The sequence below is a fragment of the Mastomys coucha genome, unplaced genomic scaffold (genome assembly GCF_008632895.1).
Source record: "Mastomys coucha isolate ucsf_1 unplaced genomic scaffold, UCSF_Mcou_1 pScaffold22, whole genome shotgun sequence".
NCBI lineage: Eukaryota > Metazoa > Chordata > Mammalia > Rodentia > Muridae > Mastomys > Mastomys coucha.
In genome coordinates this window covers 35,829,661-35,851,185 of record NW_022196905.1, presented here as the reverse complement: position 1 = coordinate 35,851,185, position 21,525 = coordinate 35,829,661, and the positions used below count along the sequence as shown (strand labels likewise).

General features: G+C 35.5%; 1 protein-coding gene and 1 pseudogene across 7 annotated transcripts in view; one reads left to right on the top strand and one right to left on the bottom strand.

Annotated features, from left to right (window-relative positions):
* The window catches only part of LOC116104519, a 4,412-nt pseudogene extending 2,922 nt beyond the window's left edge, over positions 1-1,490 (bottom strand).
* Positions 1,491-2,589: 1,099 nt separating this feature from the next.
* Rab28 (RAB28, member RAS oncogene family) overlaps positions 2,590-21,525 on the top strand; it is a 73,230-nt gene continuing 54,294 nt past the window's right edge. For 2 of the 7 annotated variants that reach the window (XM_031342064.1, XM_031342063.1), the window contains exons 1-3: positions 2,590-2,867; positions 7,100-7,196; positions 12,381-12,469. In XM_031342064.1, the coding sequence (XP_031197924.1) occupies positions 2,793-2,867; positions 7,100-7,196; positions 12,381-12,469 (261 nt within the window). In that variant the 5' untranslated portion in view covers positions 2,590-2,792. Of the gene's footprint in view, positions 2,868-2,958; positions 3,152-7,099; positions 7,197-12,017; positions 12,150-12,380; positions 12,470-21,525 lie in introns of those variants that run through there. The other 5 variants (XM_031342065.1, XM_031342062.1, XM_031342068.1 and 2 more) reach the window with 4 other exon arrangements.

The window sequence follows — 21,525 nt, the reverse complement described above, 5'->3', positions numbered from 1 at the left end:
AACTCAGATTCCCCCTTTTCCTTATAAGGATAAATGTGAATGAATTGAAGTCTCACTAGATAGTCTTCTATCTGGAAATTATGTCTTTTACATAGGCTAATGTTTGCTAAGGAGGCTGTGATAGCCAAATGTGATGTAGTCCTCTATACTCTTTCCTCAGACTAAGTCCCATAGGTTTGTTCACTTCTATGTCCTCAATGCTCAGAAGTGTTGTGAAGAAGGCAACAGTCACGAATACTTGAAAGATTAAGCATTATTGAGTCACCTTAAACATCTTTAGTGTGGGGAGATTTGGTTTGATTTGAGGAGTCATTCATGGTAGAGCAATGAATGGTATTAGGATGTAGTTAGTTGGAATTTGTAGTGAGAAACTAGGAGTGATTATTCTAAGGACTAGCTGTTACCTATAGTCTAGGTGTTTCATGAATAAATACACTCCTTAAAGGTATTCAAATAGTTTGTATATAAACCTGAAAAACTATGTTAAAGTCAGTGTTGTACTTTCAAAGATCCCCAATTTCATAAAATGCCTGGGATTCTTCTCACAACTTTTTGTTTATTCTTTGGAGGGGTCTAGTACCTGATCCTGCCATGAGTACTATGCCTGACAGTCCAACGGCATTTTTGTATTTTGTGGGTTACTTCTACTTTCCTTTAGATTGTTTCTTGGAAGTGTTCAAATCTTATTCACGAGAAGATCTTTCCCCATTTTTTTCTTTACAAAAAAAATGGCTTTAAAATTTTAAACTCTCATTTAAACTCTCTTAACTGGTCACAGATATTTAAAATAATACTGGTATAACACAACTGGTTTCATTTTACATAGCAGCATCGTTCTGTGGAACTTCATACACAACGGTTTTCCTCCAGCAAACTACATTTGTGACCCTGAAAGTACAGAAGGCAAAGGACGCTCTGATCTTTTTTTTTTTAAACTTTTATTGCATTATGATGAGAAAAGGTACATGATTTCAATTTATCTGAATTTGTTAACATTTAAAAACATATTTTAAGTAAGTAGAATTAAATCACATTCTTGTTTCCCTTTTGTACCCCCACTCCTTCCAGAGAAACCCCCCTTCAATACCTACACTATCTTTTTTGTCATATTCCTTAAAATTTATAAAATATTATAACCATAATAAGTATTATAAAAGTTGCTTGATATAAAACAACAATCAATTTAACAGTCTTATGTAGATGTTCGTCTACAGCAATACTGAAAATACATACATTTTTCTCAATATAAATTTTAAATAACTCCAAACATATTAACTGTATACTTCAAAATAATACATCACTACTGGTATTTTCTTAAATGAACATAAATATATAAAGTCTTTTTGTTTGTTTTGTATTTAGTAGAGTTTAAAATCTTGACTCTTACTATGGTACAAGCCCAAAGTAAGAACAATTTTTAGACATTGGATTTCATTGTAATAAGGCTGTACTTCAATGACCCTCATATTACCAAAGGATGTTACCTCCATCGTAGCTAAGCTGAGAGTTGATAGTTCTGCTGCACCAAGAAATGAATTGTAGGCTTGATTTTTGAATACAGACTTCCTGCTATGGTCAAAGCTATTTGACTTTAGTGAGTGACTTCATTCTCAGCACACAGAGAACAGGTTACATTCATTTAAGAAATGGTGTAGGTATTAAGGTGGTCTATCCATAAAGTCATTCACCAACTGTTTCAATGAACAATGGTTCTGCTTGGAGGGTGGCACAGAATTAGGTGAGGGTAAGAATTTGGTTCATTAGCTGTGATAATTTGGAAAAGCATTCATCTCAGAGAAAGAGTAACTATATTATAACGTCCTCTTCTTCAAACTTGATACAAGAGTTACAAATGTCAAGCAAAGCATTCAGTCTCACTCTTTGTTTTTCTCTTAACAAGCCAGGAGGCCCTGATCTTATTATGGAAGGTTGTTTTAACTTCATGGGAACCGCAGGGTTCCCGGGCCACTCTGAGGTAATGACTATGTCGCCAGTTGGATGGTGCTCAGTTCTGTCTTATGAATGAAATTTAGAGTCTGGGCATTTAGAACGTGAAGAGTTAAAGAAGGTAACAGAGGAGCCAGTACCAGGGCCCTAGGACACTCCAAAGCTACAACAACGTCTCCCCCTCAGCTGAGGCCTTAGCAGTTTCCAGCTGCTCCACTAGCACCCCAATCTCCTGGTGGGTGCTCACCTACACCGGCAGGAAGGATCCTGTGCCCGCGCAGCCTGAAGCGTCCCCGGCTGCCCAGAGACAGACCCCGCCCCTGTGCCTCTTCCAGGCTCCAGGCTTCCAAGGCAACAAAACCTCACTGTGTCCCCGCCCTCTTGGACTAAAGCACTCATATGAGTTATGGTCTCAGCCCTCGTGGAAACAAGAAAGAAGGACAGAATACCAGAGAGATACTATGCTCTAATATGATTTTACTCCATTCTATAAAAACGCTTGCTTTTGTCTCCTAGCCAAAGTTCCCCGCGAGCAAATCGGGACGCCCTTTCTGCATCTACGTACTCCCCCCATTGCAGTGTGATGGTTGGAGCGGGGGTGCAGGGTGTCTTTTGAGTGACGTACGGGGGCGGGGCTCTCCGGGGGCGGAGCCCCGCTGGGGGAGGGGAGGGGAGGAGGGCAAGATGGCGGCCGGTGAGTGATTCTCCCTGGCTTCTTTTAGGGTTGAGGAGACGCCGGGGCGGGGGACCCGCTCGTGCAGCCTGCGGGCCACCTCACCCCCGCCCCCGGAGGCCTCCTCTTTCCCGTCCTCCACCTCGGGGGCCGGCCAGCATCCTTGGACACCATGTCAGACTCTGAAGAGGAGAGCCAGGACCGGCAACTGAAAATCGTCGTGCTGGGGGACGGCACCTCCGGGAAGGTCAGTCCTCCGGCAGGCCCGGCTTCCCGGGCTTGGTCCGGTCAAGCCAGTCCGGCCCTCGCTCGGGGAGCGGAGCGCTGTCCAGCACTGCGTCCTCCTCTGCCGTCCCTCAGACTTGGCCTGGCTCGCCTCAGGCCGCGGCCTTCCTCGCGCCTGCGCCCTGTGTGCGTGCCCGCCGCCCGCCGGAGCCGGCCCGCTCCTAGGGTGGACCAGTACCCAAAAGCCACACGAATCGTGACGACGCCCTGGCCAAGCGCTCCGTACACTCTCGCTGCCTTTGTAGGGTCTGACTCTCACTTTAGTCCCATTCTTAGCTCCAGTCAGTGCAAGGGTTCATTCAGTAGGCATCTCTTGAGCTCCCGTGGTGGTCAGGATGTCGGGGTGGTGGTGGTGGGGGGATACAGGGACCTCAGCCTGAAAAAAACCTAGCCGCCTGTGACCGTTGGTTGCAGGGATGAATGGGCGCGTGTGCAGGAGAGAACCCGCAGGCAGTCAGTACCCTGCCTCTCAGGCCGGGAGTTCTTGACCTGAACTTGTGAACTGAAATGGGATAAACATTGCCTCAGTGCCTGGTACTCGCTCTAGGAAGAGGGTCCCTAGCGTCTTCGAGGGACTTGGGTTTACCTTCCCCAGTTAAAGTGATGGTGTGCCCTCTTGTCTGACCGCCCCCACACCTGTCGCAGCACTCTAGGGGAAGGTAGTTGAAGTTTCTCTTCCTCTGCCCTGCCTGAGTCTAGTCTTCCTAGGAATCCGTTCTCCTACATCTTGGGACTGCTGGAGTTGGACCAGGTTTCTGTGGTGACAGCTTTTGCATCATTCCCGGAAGGAAGTTTTGCACATGCCTTCGTGTTTTGGTTCTGAAATTTGGGCTCCTAGGGCCGCTACAGAAGGTTTCATTCTTCTGCAAAATTTGGAGTCTTCTGTTAATCCATTCTTTGTTTTCCCAGGATACTTTGCTGTAGAGCACTGTCCCGAAGAAAATAGTTGAATGTGATTCAATTTTGTTTTTTTTTTTTTTTTGAGCAAAGAGCTTAGCTGCTTTTGTTTAGGAAGTGCATGAAATATTGTGCACTTAAACGTTTCGAAGAAGCAAGTTGTTGTACATCAGCATTATTTCTAAACTTTAATTCAACAAAAAGCTAGATTATTTTATAGGTTTTATTACTTAGATTTTCCTTTGAACCGCACATTGAACCGCACATTGTATTTTTTGTTTCATATATTCATTTGCATTCAGTGAACAAGTGAGCTTACTTCCCATTTAAAACCATGACACTTCATAATACTAAAACTATCTAAAAGACCCCCAGGTTGCTTATTAAGTCTACTATTATTTTTATATTTAAAATTTAAATATATCTCATCCAGTATTTAAAATATTTGATATGATATTTTCTCTAAAGTTTTATTCATTTGTCTGCTAATAATTTAATACATGATGAAATTTATTCATAGTTATATATATTAAAAGTGTAGACAGTCATACATTATTTTGGCTTTGTTGCCAGTTTAGTGTAATTAGTTTTCACCTCTGTTAAAAGTTCTGTCTAGTGTTGAACAATGTATATATTTTTTCTCTTCTGTATGGTTGAGTTGGGTTGTCATTCTGCATTGAAGAACGAGTGATCTTTTTATGGTACCCTGACTCAACCTTTATCTTCTTAAGTAATATATTTTAAAATGTCCTAACATTTCCTTCTCTATACCTTCTGAAATGAGCCTCCGGAACCTTAACTGTGTTCCATTATTGCCACAACAAACTTTGTTTTCTAACTGTTCAGCTCTCAGATTACCGACAGCACCACTCTCATTCTGCTTCTTTTACTCCCTTTTGTGAAACTCAGCCTTGCTTTCATTCGTGTTAGTATCCTAGCTTAACTCTTTGCCATTTTTGTACTAGTTGAGCTCCCAGCATTTTATCCCCACAGGCAGAAGCAATAAAGATCAGCACTGGGAAGACCAGTAGCAGTTTCTGGAATAGATGCTTCATTCACCCCTCTAGAGCCATGTGTTTTTTATGTCTTTCCTTTCTGTTTCAGATTTTCAATTTAACTCCATATTTTAAGATGTTTTTGAAGCAAAATATTCTTTTTGTTATCATAATAAATACAATGATACCTTTTTGATCTCATTTCAGTGTATAGATTGGATAAAGAGTGGTTCCCAAACCAACACAAACACCCTGTATGTACACACAGCAGCAAGCAAATAGAAATATTTCAGATATATGATAGTTGGTTGTTCACTCTAAGAAGGGCATTTATACAGAGACTTGTGAGAAATTATTGAATATGAAAAATGACGCTAAGGATAAAGAACTGAGGAGGAAGTGCCTCCCACAGATGCCGTCGATGCTTTCATTTTCACAGTAAAATGGCACATGATTTAAGAATCTTCATTACTACTGTATGTTGCTTATGACCTAGACATTTAGTAGTTTATTGCTTTAAATTTGGAAGTCCTGTCATTTTGAGGCTTTGTGTTTGCCTCAGAGTTTTGATGGCAGGGCTTTAAAAATTTGGAAATCTTGTTTTCAAGGAAAGAACTTTACTCAAAATCTTTCCAAATATATTATTTAATTTTAGTAAATGAAGTATTTATCAGGTTTTATTATTACATTTTCCAAATAAAGTTTGTCTTGTTGTTTTTCTTCCCTGGCTTTATGCTCTCTCATTTACACTAGCAACCATTTCTGAATATTACTAAATATAAAAGCAATGCATTAGAAAATCTTAAATGAAAGAGAAAAATACCCCAACTAACAATAGGCTGTACATGTGCCTTATTTTCTTGATTTTTAAATCTTTCAGCCATTCATATGTGAAACATTTGGAATACTTGCAGAACTGTAAGTAGTGGTATTTATCTTTAGAGCACGGACCCTCTTTGTGGATACTTGGTGCTTTATATTTGCCAGACTCAATGGAATAATTAAATCTGATGGAAACCCAAAAGAGCTTTAAGAACCACATAACTCCATCTTCTGTTCTGATTTCTCATTTTAGTACTGTTACGAGCTTCAGTGATGTAATCCATGCAGTGTTTTGTTGAACATCTTTCATATGGGAGTGCTCAATGAATACTTGATGCAAAAATCTTAGACATTTATTATGATTACATTATTAGAATGTTAAAGAGTTTGGAGTTAGTGTGTGCAAATTGTTCTTTGTGGGAAAAATATGGCCCTTGTGTAAAAGAAATGTAATTCACCTTGCTAAAAGAACTTGAAATATGGCCAAGAGTTCCTTAAAACTTCTGTTCTAATATCATAATTAACTATTTATCCTAGCCTTTTTAAGAGCTGACTTTTAAAATAAAATAAAACAAGATTAAATAAAAAAAAAAAAAAGAGAGAAATCAAAACCAAAAAGCTAGCAGCCTGTTCTGAGGCTCAGTGATGCTCTCCTCTGCTTTGGATAGGCTGCCAAGTAAGAACAGTGTGTGGGAAATTCCTATTCTGAGTTTAGAATCATTTTAGTTGTTACTAGGAATATCTTTTGCTTTGATAGGAAATGACTTTCTAAAGGAAAGCTTCTAGTGAAATTCAGAGCTTTTATTTAAAACGTGCATGAATATCTTATTTATAATATCTTATGACTTGTTAGCACTGTCTTCAGATAAATAATAGTTATTTTGCCTGTTTCCTTCTAATCTCAGAATAGTAGCCCTTTAATTTAAATGCTACACAATATCATGACAATTCTGTATAATTATATTTTGTATAGAGAAAAATGAGCACAATGTTTCTTGTAGAAAAACAAACAAGATCTACAAGTAACTTTGTTTCTGATTATTAGCTAATAGTATAGCTATCCTTAGAGCATGTAACCTTATAAGGAGACTTAAAAGAGTTCTCTGAAAATTTTGTTGAAGCATTATGTAAAAGTGAGATCCTAATCACAGCTTTAGTTCCCATTTACTCATTTAATTCTCAGAGTCTAATTTCCATCAAGGAGAAAGAGCTTGAAAATCTGAATACCTAATGAACTCTAACTAATTAGATTAGGCTGCTGTTTGTACTGCTGGTTATAGGCAAGTGCAATCAGTATTCCTGGGGAGAGTGAGTCTCCACCCTTGTGACTGATTAGAGCTGCTAAAGGTTGTTTGCTGGATTCATTAAGGTATACATATTAGGATTACTTAATAAGTTTAGAGGTGTGCTTATGTTTGCATTTTTTAAACAAAGAAATTAATTTTGCTATTCTGTGCATCTATTTTTTTTTTTTTTTTAGACCTCCTTAGCTACGTGTTTTGCTCAAGAGACATTTGGGAAACAGTACAAGCAAACTATTGGACTGGATTTCTTTTTGAGAAGGATTACCTTACCAGGTAAGAGACTATAAAACCTACGAGATTGTGTAAGTCTCACTCACACGACAACCTTACTAGGTAAGAGACTATAGGACCTTACCTGAGTGAGGTTACATAAGTCTCACAGGAATATGTACAAGAAATTAGCTATCATTTGCAACTAGTATGAGAGTATACTATCCACTGGGGTAAGAAAAAGTTTATATATTTCCCTATTCTATTGCTGTTACTAGCAACTCTGCACTTTTCTTTTTTGAGAATAAACAATAGTTGCTTACAAAATTCCAGAAAGCTTTAAAAAAATCAAATGCTATACATTTGTTGACTGCTATTGTATCAATTAAATGTAAAAATATTGGGAAGGATTTAAAAATATTATTTTGATTAGCTTCTGTTCTGTTTTTTTGTTTGAAAGTTGGAGCAGAAGTATAATGTAGCTATGGAACTTCAGTGCTCTAATATGTGAATGCTGTTTTATTCAAGGCAGCATGAAATTGCTGGCATTTAATAGACCACTAAAATTTAGGGTCCCTAGGCACTCATAAAAGTACAGTTTGAGCATTCATGATGTTTCAGTTCACCATGCAAAGAAACTATTTAGATGCCAGTTGCAGCACATTTTGTGGGAAATACAGGGAAATAATAACACAAAGAGAGTGGTTTATGTTTCAGGTTAGTTTCTGAACAATTGGAGCTTTAAAATGTATCCATTTAATTTTAGTGATTAAATGACATTTCAAATACTTTATTAAAAGTATTATCTTGATTGATTTTTAAAAACCATCACTGTCTCTTCTGTGAATTAAGTGGTTGCAATTGTAATATCAGATTCCTATACTGAAATGTGAAGAAGTTTCAGTATTATTAGAATTAGTTCCCCTTTCAAATGCCCCTTCTATTGGTAACTTCCTATAAACATTATAGAGCAGTTAAGGAAAGCTTTTGGCAATTGAAGATATTGTTTAATTATCTCCTGTTATATTTTTTTGATGGTTTATGATTGGATCTCAATCCAAAATAGCTTAGGTGATAAGAGTATGAGAAAAAAATCTAAATTCTAAGTTTTCCATTACTTAATTATTGTTCAGAGCTTTAATGAGAAACATACGGTAGTTTGTTCATTATTTCATTTGTATTTTCTTTTCCTGTATTCAAGATTGAAATATCATTTTACTTGCTCGTACTGAGCGAGCAGTTGCTAATAGGATAGATACATACACAGGTTCTACAGCATGCATACTGAAAACATCATTGTGCAAGCCTGACTTAGTGATTCTAGTTGTTGGATACAGAGAGCCTCAATACAGACTTTTGTTATCAGTTTTCTGGGATGATTAATTAGTTAAAGCACCAAGTTACCTCAATAGTTTTATTTAAATTTTCTAATTTTTAAGTTGAAAAGCTGAAATAAAGGAACAAAAATTTACTCAAATAATATTATAAACAAAAGATAGTTTGGGATATTTTATATATATATGATATTTCTGATGATTTCTGAACTGTTATACAATGTTATGAGTTCAAAAATTGTGACTACTTTATACAATATTGTTAATACTTTTGAAATACAAATTTTAACATGTTTAGATTTAGAAAGATTTTAGGTTAAAAATGGCATTAGGAAATATATGCTTTCAATGAATGTATGTTTTAATTTTCCTAATGAAGTTTGATGAGTAGAATTCCAGAAAAAAATCATATATTTTTAGAAGATAGTTTTAGTTACGTAATGGATTTGAAATTATCACAGGTATTTCAGTTAAAAATTATTTTAGTATATTTTGATTTAATGTAAAATTATAAGATTTTATATAATATTAAATATATTCTCTTCATACTCTGACTCCAGTTTCAAGATTAGTGTTTGTATCATTTGTTAACTAAAACATCACAGGAAACATTCTTTGAACTTAGAGTACTGTAGCATAGCATGTGAATTTAATATTTATTATGTGTCTAGTCACACAGAGTTGTAAACTCCGTCTGTTTATTCACATTTCCTTCATGTATCTTTTCAAGGTCATTACTTTGTGATACTCATCCATTTGAGTGCATTTCACGATCTGGTATGCTGTATAGTCTGGATGCAACCACTGTGCAGATTTTGCTGCTTAAAATAGTATCTGTTAGTCAGAGATTCTGCTGATAGAGCTTCTTAAGAGCCTTAGTCAGAGTACCTTCAGGAAGCCAGTGGTACCGTCCAGTAAACAGCGCTCGCTCTACTGTGAAAAGGATTTCTGAGTCTTTGGCACAAGAAGTGGGCAGTCCTATGTTTTTGAGTTTCATCGTGACTATGCAGCACTTTAAGTAAGGTTAACCAAGGCACTAAGTGTACTTATACAAGGTCACTGTTGAATCCCTGTGGTGGCTTTGACTCATGACAAGTGCAGCTTACCTGTATTTTATCTTTTAATATAAATGCTACTTCATTTAATCTTTTTCCCTAGTCACATTGTCATTTCTTACAGAGGACAGAGATTTTATAGCAGTTTGCATTTGAAATTAGAATGTTGACAGATTCTTTAGTGTTCTTTACTTGTTGAATTTTTGATTTTAGAAAATATTACATTAACTGAGCATCTTTGTATAGTTTTATAGCTATATCTTACTGAAAATATAATAGCTATTGTATGATGTGCTGGCAAAACTTAAATGTAAATAAGTTTGAATCATAGTTTATGTTATTTTTAGTCCTCAGGTAGAAAGGGTATCTATTTTATTTTTAATTTTGAGTACTAAGAAGTCTAAAATTAAAATGTAGGTAGTAAAGTATTTTTCTAAGAATATGAAATAACTATAATGATAATATTACTCATTGAAGGTAAAAGCCATAGTAATTTTCCTTGCTAGTGTTTTTGCAATTAAAGTTATGTGTTACTAATAATTCTAGGGGAATTTTTTCTTAGTGACTGGAATCTATTTCTTAAGAAAATAAAATGCAAGCAAATAACAAAAAGTGTTTATTCAGAAAGATAAGGATTTTAAAATTACCTTCTTGCACAAATGTAAATCTTCTAGATGGCAGTTGAGTATCTGACCTGGCTGCTTCAGTGACTCTCACCAGAATTTGGAAGCGTGCAGTAAAGAGTGTTCCTGAAGTTATAGCAGAACTATTTACAATGTGTAATTCAGAGAGGCTCTGGATATCAGAGTGAAAAAGAAGAGGGAGAGCACAAAAAGCATCATATCTGGATGCTGGCTTAATCAGTAGGGATTATTGGGCCTTGAGGAAATGGGATTAAATATTACAAATTATTAATGTGTGGCCTGAAACTTTATTCTGTGTCCATTACTATTGCGGAGCGCTGTCTTTTGCTGTAAATTGAAGACTTCAGTTTTGCAAGTGAAATGAATAGACTGCTGCCTGTTGGCTGCAGGCTTCAGAACCTCATTCATACCACTCTAGTGACGGTTAGCTTGTTCCCACCTGATTTGAGGTGGCATTAGAAAAGACGAGTTTAGCTTTGGTTTTTATAAAAATTAGAATTTTAAGAAATTGGATTTATACAGTTTGTTGGCCTATAGTTTGTGATATTTGAGTTTCAAATTAATAGAGCTTTAAGAATATTTTGGTCATTACAACACTGGAGCTGCATGTATGGCAATGACCACGGTGATAAACATCAGTGGCTCTCATTAGTGCTAATGGGTGTTCCTCCTGGGCATCTCTGCACTGTAGCAGATGGGACAGATCTACATCTAAATAATGAATATTTTGTAATACAAGTCCACAGAAATGAAGCTCAAGTGTAAAACTTTGGTGATTAATTCACTGTTGTGCTTTCTTTTTAAAAGTATGGTTAAATGGTGGTATGGACATTTTCAGATTTTAGTGTTTTACATTGATTTAAAAATTCATGGTTTTAAAATCTGTTTTAGTTCTGAAGAGTTCATTTTCTTTAGTTTCTAAATTTTAACTTAAAAAATTTTCCAATTTGAGAATCATTCCAAAGGTACCAGGACAGACTTTGGAGAAAACAGTATAATTTTATGAGAAAAAAGTTTGAAAATTTCAACTAATATATATTGTAATAATCTTTGACTTGTATAGTTTAATAATTCGTTGTATTTTTTTTTTTTTCTTTCAAGACAGGGTTTCTCTGTATAGCCCTGGCTGTCCTGGAACTCACTTTGTACACCAGGCTGTCCTCAAACTCAGAAATCCACCTGCCTCTGCCTCCCAAGTGCTGGGATTAAAGGTGTGCACCACCACCGCCTGGTGTATTGTTGTATTATTAAGAGAGAAAAGTTTATTTATTTAATTTTTGTTCATGTCGATATTTTGTAAAATGCATACATGAATTCAAAGATTGCCTTTTGGTGTTCTTGGTAGCTTTTATAATGCTTACATGGGATAGAACATTAGATTATTATAATGGCTTTGAAGGACATATAATAATTTGTTTGAATATCATCATGCTTTTTATAGGCATGAATCATAGAGTTTAGAAATACACCTTGCCTGTAATCACTCTTTGGACTCTTAATAGAGCCCTTTAATATTTATATTTTAGAGATTAAATACAAAAATATAATTATTATATTTACCTTTACATATAATAGCTGACATTCAAATTAAAACTTCATTTGAATAGAGATTATGGGTATATTTTTATAATGTGTTTAGAACACATGGAGTTTTGAACTGACAGCACAGTTCATGAGTGATTGGGTAGGTTGATGAATAAAACTTTTATCTTTATATTGAAAGTATTTTTCTTTATCTGTAAATGTGTTTTATATTGATTAATTCTTTGAAAATATTTCATTTTGTTAAGGCTTAAGTGTGTAAATGAATATACATATAGTATTTTATTTATTTTATTTTTGTTTTGTGAGATGGATCTCATTGAGTAGACCTGGCTGTCCTAGAACTCCAGATCAGGCTGGTCACCAACTTACAGAGATTCTACTGGAATGCTGGGATGAAAGACATGTATCACCATTCCAGGCACTGAATTTTATTTTTTAGTAAGTGAAATAATAAAAATGTTCCCATAGAAATATCAGGTAAAGTTGCCCTACTCAATTTGTTTGACAACAATGTTTTCAGTTTTCAGTTACATCTGACCATGTAAACTTGCAGAACAAAATGCAAATAGATATCAGAGTTTATTGTTACTTAATGCTCTGTGATACTGTGTTTAGCTGTTAGATTGTTAGTCTTTTGTATTCCTATTTTATATTATTTTTATATTCTAGGAAATTTGAATGTTACTCTTCAAGTTTGGGATATAGGAGGGCAGACAATAGGTGGCAAGATGTTGGATAAATACATCTATGGAGCACAGGTATGATGTAAATTCTATGATTATATTAATATTTTGACCATTATAAAAGCATGCAGATACACATCATACATATATAAAAACAGAATTTTAATTTTAATTTTACCTTATTTAATATGTATGAATTTTTAAAATTAATCAAGTTTTAATTTATTTTGCTTGCACATATGTCTGGGCATCACATGTATGTGGTGCTTAAGGAGGCCAGAAGAGGGCATCAGGTTCTCTGAGACTGGAGTTGCAGATAGTTGTAAAGCTGCTACTTGGGAGCTGTTAAACCTATGTTCTCTAGAAAAGCAGCCAGGACCATGTGTCCAGCTGGCTATTTTCATTTTTTTGGTTTGTTTTGAGACAGGGTGTCAATGTGAAGCTCTGGCTGGACCAGGCTGGGCTACAACTCAGAGGTCTTCCTGCTTCTGCCTCCTAAGTACTGTTATTAAAGGCATAGGTCACCATGTTTGGCTTGCTATTTTGATTTTTATCTGATACGTAGATTTTGTATGTGCTAGTTCTTTGGTTTTATTCTCTCCAGACTACATTTGCAATGGTTTGATGGAAATTGGAAAATGCTTTAAAACTCTTTTGTAGTTACTAAATACTACTGTTATGGGTTGAATAAATACAATAATTTGGTTTCATGATTATTATCAATAAACTGAATGAAATATTTAAAGGGGTATTTCATTTTAAGTTGATAGGAACAAAAGATATATCTACATATCTGTCTTTTTGAACTGTGTACTAGCTTATTAAATAATTATAATTCAGACTAATATATATAACCTTATTCTGTATCAGACAAGTAGGTATGATTTTATGTATGAAATAATACAGTAGTTTAATAATAATAACAGAATGTTTTCAGAGGAAAGTCTATATATAAATGATATTTGAATATTTACTTGTTTGTTTTCTTGGCAATTTGACATTTAACAGATATAAATTATGTTTGTGTAATTTATCCTTGTGTCTTTTTTTTTTTTTTAAAGACCAGATCTAATTCTATGCCCAGGCTGGCCTGGAACTCACTTGTAGCCTAGGCTAGCTTTAAACTCATGGCAGTTCCCTTCTGCCTTAGCCATCAAGAATTGAAGTTATAGGTGTGAACCACTATATGCCTGGCTATAATTTATGTTTTAAATAAAATTATACAATAGAAAATGTGTGTTAGCCAAACTCTTTAGGAATTACTTTATTTTAAAGAGACCCAGTGAAGAATAATTACTTTTTAAATGCTTTGGCAGATTGCTTTTTCTTTTTGACAAAGATGTTAAGGATGTAGTGATGCTATTATGTCATTGTCTACTGAAGTAGCATATTTGTGGACAAGCGTAGAAGTGCATGGCACTTACTGCACTCTTCCACAGAACTTGTGTATATACTATGTATTTTTGCTTTTGCTTCTGGTTTTAGTCTGCAGCTTCTCCATCATCATGAGACATGAGGGTAAACTCTAAATGTTCATAGTACTTTATTGGAGTTTGGTGTGTTAAGTATAGAAAGCATAATTTGCTTTAGTGAAACTATGTTTCTTATAAAAAATGAATCTGCAGGATAAAGACACAACTTTACACAATTTGGCTCTTATCAATAACCATGGAAAATGGAACCTATTTTATTCTATAAAAGATTAAGAAGTATTAATGAGATGATGGTTCTGTATCATTTGCGATGGTCCCAGAGGCAGTTGTTTTCACTTAGGTTTGACTTAAAACTTTCTTCTTTGTCTTTTGTGCATTGTCTTTTTTTTTGCAAAGTCTTTCTGCTTATGGTTGACATTTATACTTGTGATTATATGACCTGATAGCTTATACTAATTATCTTTTTAAAGCTGTAGTTCATATTTTTTTGGTCCTTTTTTGCAATTGTTTAGAGCTTTTTCTCTGTGGTGCTAGAGCGTTAATCCCATAGCTTTATACATACCAGGCTAAAACTATACCACTGAGCTACATTCCTAGCCTTTGTTGTTTCTTATTAAAGTGATTATGCTTAAAATAGATAGTAGGCAGAGGAGAAGTGTCTGGGCAGAAAGATGCAGGGAGCTACAGTTCTTGTTTTACTTATGAGAGTGGGTAAATTGGATTTGAAAATAACATCTTTTTTTCCTTGTCACATAAAATATATATACAGGACACATACCTGTTTTGTTTTTTTGTTTTTAAATAAAAATTGAGATGGTCTCTCTTCTAGTGATATATGACTCTCTGTGTTACAAAGAGTAGTTTATTTTTTTCATTTAATTGTGTTTATGTATGCATAACATGTGCTACAGTGTACTTGTAGAGGTTGGAGAACAACTTCATGGAGTCTGTTTTTGCCTTCTACCTTTGTGTAGGTTTATCTGTTGAACTGTCTTGTTAGCCCAGAATAGTTTTGCTGGTAGACAAATAGAAGTAATTTGTGTATCATTGGACAGATAATATAAAAATTGATTCTTTTCTTCTTTGCTTTAAAATTGTACAATACATTGTATGAATTGGATTTTGTTATCTTTGCTTTACTTTAAATCATGTAAAATGTATCATTTAAATTATTTAAAAATTACTTTTGTTTAAAAGTAAATATTGTGATGAAAGTCTCAAAATATGCTAACTATTCTCAGGTGTCTAATTTACTATATTGATAATATTATGCAACTATACCCTTAAGTCAGTATATATTTTCTTATATAAGTGCTTAAAATGTGAAGTTCTATGGAACTTCCTTAGGATTTTGTTTGTTTGTTTGCTTTTGGTTACTTTTTTCTTTTCTGAGATAGGAACTTTTTTTTTTTTTTTGGTGTAGTTTGGTTGTCCTGGAACTCATTCTTTACACCAGGCTGGCGTTGAACTAAGAGATCTGTCTGCTTCCCAAGTGCTGGGATTAAAGGAATGCATTGCTACATTTGGTACCTAGAATTCTTATATTTAGTTTTTGAGAACACTTGGGTCTGGTGAAATGAACATTTCCTAGAAGAAAGTGAGTGTTATGTGCCTTCTTAGAATGTGTTATGCATAGTTCTACCTTAATGAACATGCTGACTTCTTAATCACAACTTTGTTACCAAGCATGTTCTCTGCTGTGCTAAGTAACAGCATAATGCAGTGTTTCTGAGAAATTCATTCTAAAAACTTGAAATTCTGAGATGAAATAAATTATCATAAGTTAATGATAATGTAATAACCCTTTTTGTGCTCTCCAGAAGTTCTAAACCTAAAAGGTACGTCGAATACACAAAAGTACATTTACCAGTAGGCGCTTCTGCTTAAATATATGTAAATAATATACCTCAGCCAAGGACAGCAACGTTTGGGGAGTTACTTTTTAACAGGACATAAACGCTTCATACATAGTGTTTCAGGAGTATGTTTTTAGGATACTAACTTAATATGCTACTTAGAAAACCTCTGGTTAAGTTTTTCTGACTTCTGCATTGTTTATAGAATTATCTTACATATTTTTCTTCAGTATTATAGAAGAACTGTATAAGTCTGGGTCAATAAGGTATAGAGTATTGTTTCTTGTGTGCATATGAATTTATTTTTAAAGCATTAGTATCTAGGAAGAAATTTATTTGAAAGATGGAAGTTTACTAGGCTTTAGATAAAATTGATTATTTTACCTTCTTTACTTTTTCTCCCACCAACATTAAACTTTAGCAAAAGTCCTATTGAATAGTGTAGGTTGAAGCCAAGTGAACTGACCTCCAGAATTAAGATATTTTGACAAGAACTAGTTTTAAGAATTAAAATAAGTTCTAGTTAAATGCCTAGATTTTAAATTGACTTAAAATTTTCTAGAAGTCTTCAGTAAGATGTTATAGGCTATTTTTCCTAGTGGTTAGGAGCAAATACACAGCACATAGTGTTTAGTGCCCTGTAACCTGTGGCTAACAGAGGCTAATAACAAACCTCAGGGAAGGGCTGGATGTTTCATTTTTGTAGCTCTTTCCATCCTGGAATCTAAGTGGTTTGCAAACACTGCCCTACTGAGCATAAACTCAATGAAGTGTAGTCATTTGTGAGGTAGAACACAACTACTATTGTGCATCAGTGCCCCACACAGACGAGCCTGCTTGTTAACCACCAAGAAAATGATTTGGTGCCAGCATGACAGTTAGAGACAGATTATATCTAAAAGCTTGACTCTTGAGACATTTTACTATGATTTTTTTATTGAAAAATTGCCAAATATTGCTATATTTATAGCCTTCTTGCACTAGCATTTCTTTAAAATGTTTTGATTTGAAGTTTTAAAAATTAAATCTAATTATATTATATCTGTCTTCCTTTACCTCCCTTCAGTCATTTCTATTTCCCCTTCCCTTGGGTCCTCTAAAATTGATGGTCTTTTTTTTATTTAATTATTATTCTTATACATCTATAAATCCATAAATATATAAATACAACCTGCTGAGCCCATGTTTACTAGCATTTTCTATATTGTAAGTGTACTATGTTAAAGCCATTGCATAGTATCTGTGATTTAATTAATTTCTCTGTGTAATTAAGAAATGAAACAAATTATTTCTCTTGTAGGTTAGATGAAAAAAAAACCCCGAATCAATGAACTCTTTTTTTTTCTTTTTTTATAATTTGGGCTTTATTGCTAAAGATGGTTGTGAGCCACCATGTGGGTTCTGGGAATTGAACCCAGGTCTTTTGTAAGAGAAAAGTGCTCTTAACCTCTGAGCCATCTCTCCAGCTCTAAATCTTTCTTTTTTCTTTTCTTTTCTTTTTCTCTTTTTTGGTTTTCTGAGAGAGGGTTTCTCTATGTAGCCCTGGCTGTCCTGGAACTCACTCTGTAGACCAGGCTGGCCTCGAACTCAGAAATCCGCCTGCCTCTGCCTCCCAAGTGCTGGGATTAAAGGTGTGCACCACCACGGCCTGGCTAAACCTTTCATTTTTGAGATTATGATGTATTCAATATTTTATAGTTACTAAGACTAAGATTATTGTAGTCTAATTCAAATAAAATTATAATAAAGGCCATCACTAGGAAAATTATTAAGAATATGAAATGTTAAAATTAAGGTATAATTTGCCAATTATAGTGAAATTATAATAAAAATGAGGAAAACTTATTAAGGGCATGAAGTATTGCTACAATGTGTGCTGCTTACAAACAGCAATCAGCTATTTACCTTGAGAATTCTGTGTAGTTCTTGTAATGAGTATTTAAATACATGAAACAGATGCAGACGAAACCCCCCATAAAGTAACCTTGCATTCATGTAGAAGAGTCTCGATCTTGAGCCTTACAAAGAGAAGTGGTTGTGTCTTCTTGAAACTGAAATGGATGGTCTAGTATGGCAAAGGCACTGGAGTACTGAAAGAAATATTTCTTAAGGTTGAAATATGCTTTCCAAAGGTCATTTGAAAAGGTTTGGGAAGGAGAGGAACAACTGGAGGCTGAGTTAGGGAGGGGAACAGAAGAGTGGCATGGACATAAAGAAAGGAGAAAGATGATGGCCTGTGGGTGGGCAGAGGTGTCTGGGACAGGAGAAATGTAAATGGCTTACATGCCCACAGCATTGCAAAGGTAATTAGATTCCACAGTTGCCAGGATTGTTCTGGGACTGGAGTTGAAGTTAAAATGTCCTTCACATCTGAGAAAGTTGTATTGTTTGTTATGGTTTTTGGAGGGGGTCAGAAGAGCTCTGGATTGACTGATATAGCAAGATTTAGTTTTGAGGGACTTCCTGAGGAGCTGACTATCCAAGAAGGCTTCTAGGGGCTGGGGCTCGTAGTAGAGGCCCTGGGAGCAAAGGCTTTGGTAATGAATGTCAGATATTTGGTTCATTTCACCTGTATTGCCAAATTCATAGCCATAAAGCTGATTATAGATCCATTTGATGTCTGTGATGCCAGCACTGGTGACTTTTTATTCATTCTGATACTGCCCACTCTGTCTTTTTCCTGTAGTTGGTTTTTAAAGGAATCTTTTTTTTTGTACTGTTTGTCTCTTTTCAACTTTATTAATTTGTGCTTTACTTTTTATTTTTACTCATTTTTACTTGCTTTGTCTGAAATTGTCTTTATTTTGGTTTCCTATTATAGGAACTTATATTATTGGTCTTTCTTCTTTTCTAGTAAATATATCCAGTCCAAACCACTGTATTAGTTACTTTTCTGTTGCTGTGATAAACCACTGGGACCAAGGCAGCTTATATGAGACTTTATTTTGAATTATGGTTCCAGCGGTTTAAGTGTCAGTTACAGTGGGGAGGCATGACAGCAGGGTGACAGGCATAGTTAAAGCATAGGAATCTGAAAAATCATATCTTCAGCTGCAGGTACAAAGTTTCCTCATCAGAGTGGTGGTGATTCCTTGGACTAGCCCCTTAAGAGTAGGCTTTGGACTGTTGATGTGTTGGAGTTCTCTTATGAAAGAATGGGGTAGGAGAAGGATTATTGGATTTTCAACTGAGATTCCAGCAGCTCCCTCCCACACCTGTCTGTCATGTGTATGCAGTTCTGTCCTAAATGCACTTGGCCTCTTGGTCTTGGAAGGTCTTAGTGTGTAGTGTGTAGAAGATTAGGAAGGGCTGCTCCATCCTGCAGCTATGGGGAAGTCATCATCTAGGCTGGAGGGAGACCTTCTGGGAATATGGTTGTTTCAGGGCTACCAGTGCTCCAATAAGTAATGCCTCACCCATGCTCTATAAGTAAGCCCTATAAACTTATGAGTTCCTTAAATTACATTTTGGTGGAATGCACTTTCTTTTGTCTTTGGTGCCTTATACTGATGAGTGGATCCTTTTGTACATCCCCCAGGGAAGAGTTCCTGTAGTAAATGCTTAATAATTTTCTACTGAATTATGGGCAAAGTGAGTGAATAACAAGAAAAATGGGCTTTTGATATAAAGTTTTATGTTGCTTTGGCCCTGGATGTGTTGTACCTTTTACATACAGTTCTAGATGCCAGGGATACCAGTTCCTCTAGTGTCTGTTTCATCCTACTTTTTAGTGCTTTTTAGTTTCAAAGAATTGTGTGCTTGTAGTTGCTCTTATCCTGGATCTCTGCTGATACTGTGCTAAAGTATGGAAGAAGGGGAAAGTCCTTTATTTTAATGAAAGCATGTCAGTCTTTCAGTGGGCTTCAGTTCAAAGAGAGGTTGGCTAGAGGAGTCAGAAGTTGGAAGCTTTCTTTCATCCAAGGGATATAATGCTTTAAAGATTATTGCAATGGTTACTTTCTCTGTCAGAACAAGGAGTGGACCTTTTTTTGCTTTGCAAGTTTCTGGGGGTAAATCTTGTGAAAATGTGGTGTGGTCTGAAGACTGGGTTGCTGAGAGTCCCTTGTGCTTCTGTCAATCCACAGTTCATTGCAGATTGTCAGCATTACTGTGTAGATAATCCTACATTACCACCTCCAGCATCTTCTGATCCAGGAGAGTAGATCTTGTGTGTGACTGTCTTGATTTATTGTGGTTTCTTTGATGTGCTCCAATCTTAGATCTCTGATGAGCTCTGAAAAAAATCTGATCTTTATGTTGTAAGGACAGAGATGATGATCAAAGTTCTTTATGAGTCAGAAACCAAAACTCCTAAAATTTCTTTTGCATTTTGTTGTTGTTTTTTTATATCAGCTTTTCAGATATTTCTGTATAACACTGAAAGTTAAATCCAGTAATAATTATGATGGTAAGAACAAAGATAAAGTAGTTGTTTTTATGTTTAATTGTGTTGAGAATATTTGGGTCAGAGGATAGCTAGGTTAGTGAATGAAGATTATTTTTTAATAAGTCTAAAAAGAGTCAAAAGAATCCTTTGACTGAGAGAGATGGGGACACATTGATCTAAAGTAGGGATTGGCAGAGTTTCCTATAAGGAGGTAGATGTAAATGTTTCAGGGAGGACTTGCAGGCTGTTATCTCTCTGGCAGTGAATCAGGTCTACAGCTGTAATGCTATGCTAAAGCAACCACTGATAATTCTTAAGTAAAACTACATTAAATAGAAGCTTATGAAATATCCATGGACTGGAGCCTTTATTGGAGATCCACATGCCTATACCTTCTGAATCCTAGCCTTAAAGGCATGCACCACTGTGCCAGCCATCAGGACATGGTGGCATATGTGTTCTACTTGCATGTGTTGTCTAACTCAGCTATTATTCTACCTTGAGTAAAGATTTTCATGCATTAATCAAAAGGTTCCACAATCTCAAGGATTAGTTATCACATGTTGGCCTTTGTTTAAAGAGTTTTAAATACCTCAAAGTTACCATGAGTATGTGATTGACATTGAATAATAAAAGTCATGTACAGTGGAGCTAGAGAGATGACTTAGCAATTAAAAGCATTGAATATTCTTCCAGAGGACCTGGCTTCAATTCCCAGCACCCACAGGGCAGCTCACAATTGTTTGTAACTTGTGTTCCAGGGATGCGACATTCTCATACAGACATACATATAACACTGGTGTACATAAAAATAAATATAAATAAATTAATCAAATGTCATGTACAGTTATGCAAACTCCTAATTTCACATCTATTTGGTGTGTGTTCTTAGTCTCTTAATCATATAGCTGTATTAAACATCTTTGAAGCGATATCACAATAATTAAAGGTGTGTCCAGGCCTGGAATTCAAAGGTATAACTCTTTCAGCAATACCATGACTCCCTACAGAGAGAGATAGTGTCAATAAGTTGGAGAGTGTCTGTCTCTAGAGTTCAGCTTTGGAACTATATTCTTCAAGAAATTGAAATGGTACTTCTAATTTTAGATAACTTTATTTTGGTCAATGATCAAAAAAAGTTTTTGAGACTAGGTCTTGCTCTGTAGTCTAGACTGTTCTAGAGTTCATTATGTAGTAGAGGCTATACTCAACAATCCTGCCTTAGCTTCTATAGTTCTAGGAGTATAGCTGTGAGACATCACATCTGACTTTAAAATTACAGAATAATGAAATTGAAAAGGATCTTGGAGACTCCAGGAATCTTATTTTAAGATTCAGTGTTTTTCTTTTTCTTTTTTTTTGTTGTTGTTTTGTTTTATTAGATATCTTCTTTTTTTCTTCCTTCCTTCCTTCCTTCCTTCCTTCCTTCCTTCCTTCCTTCCTTCCTTCCTTCCT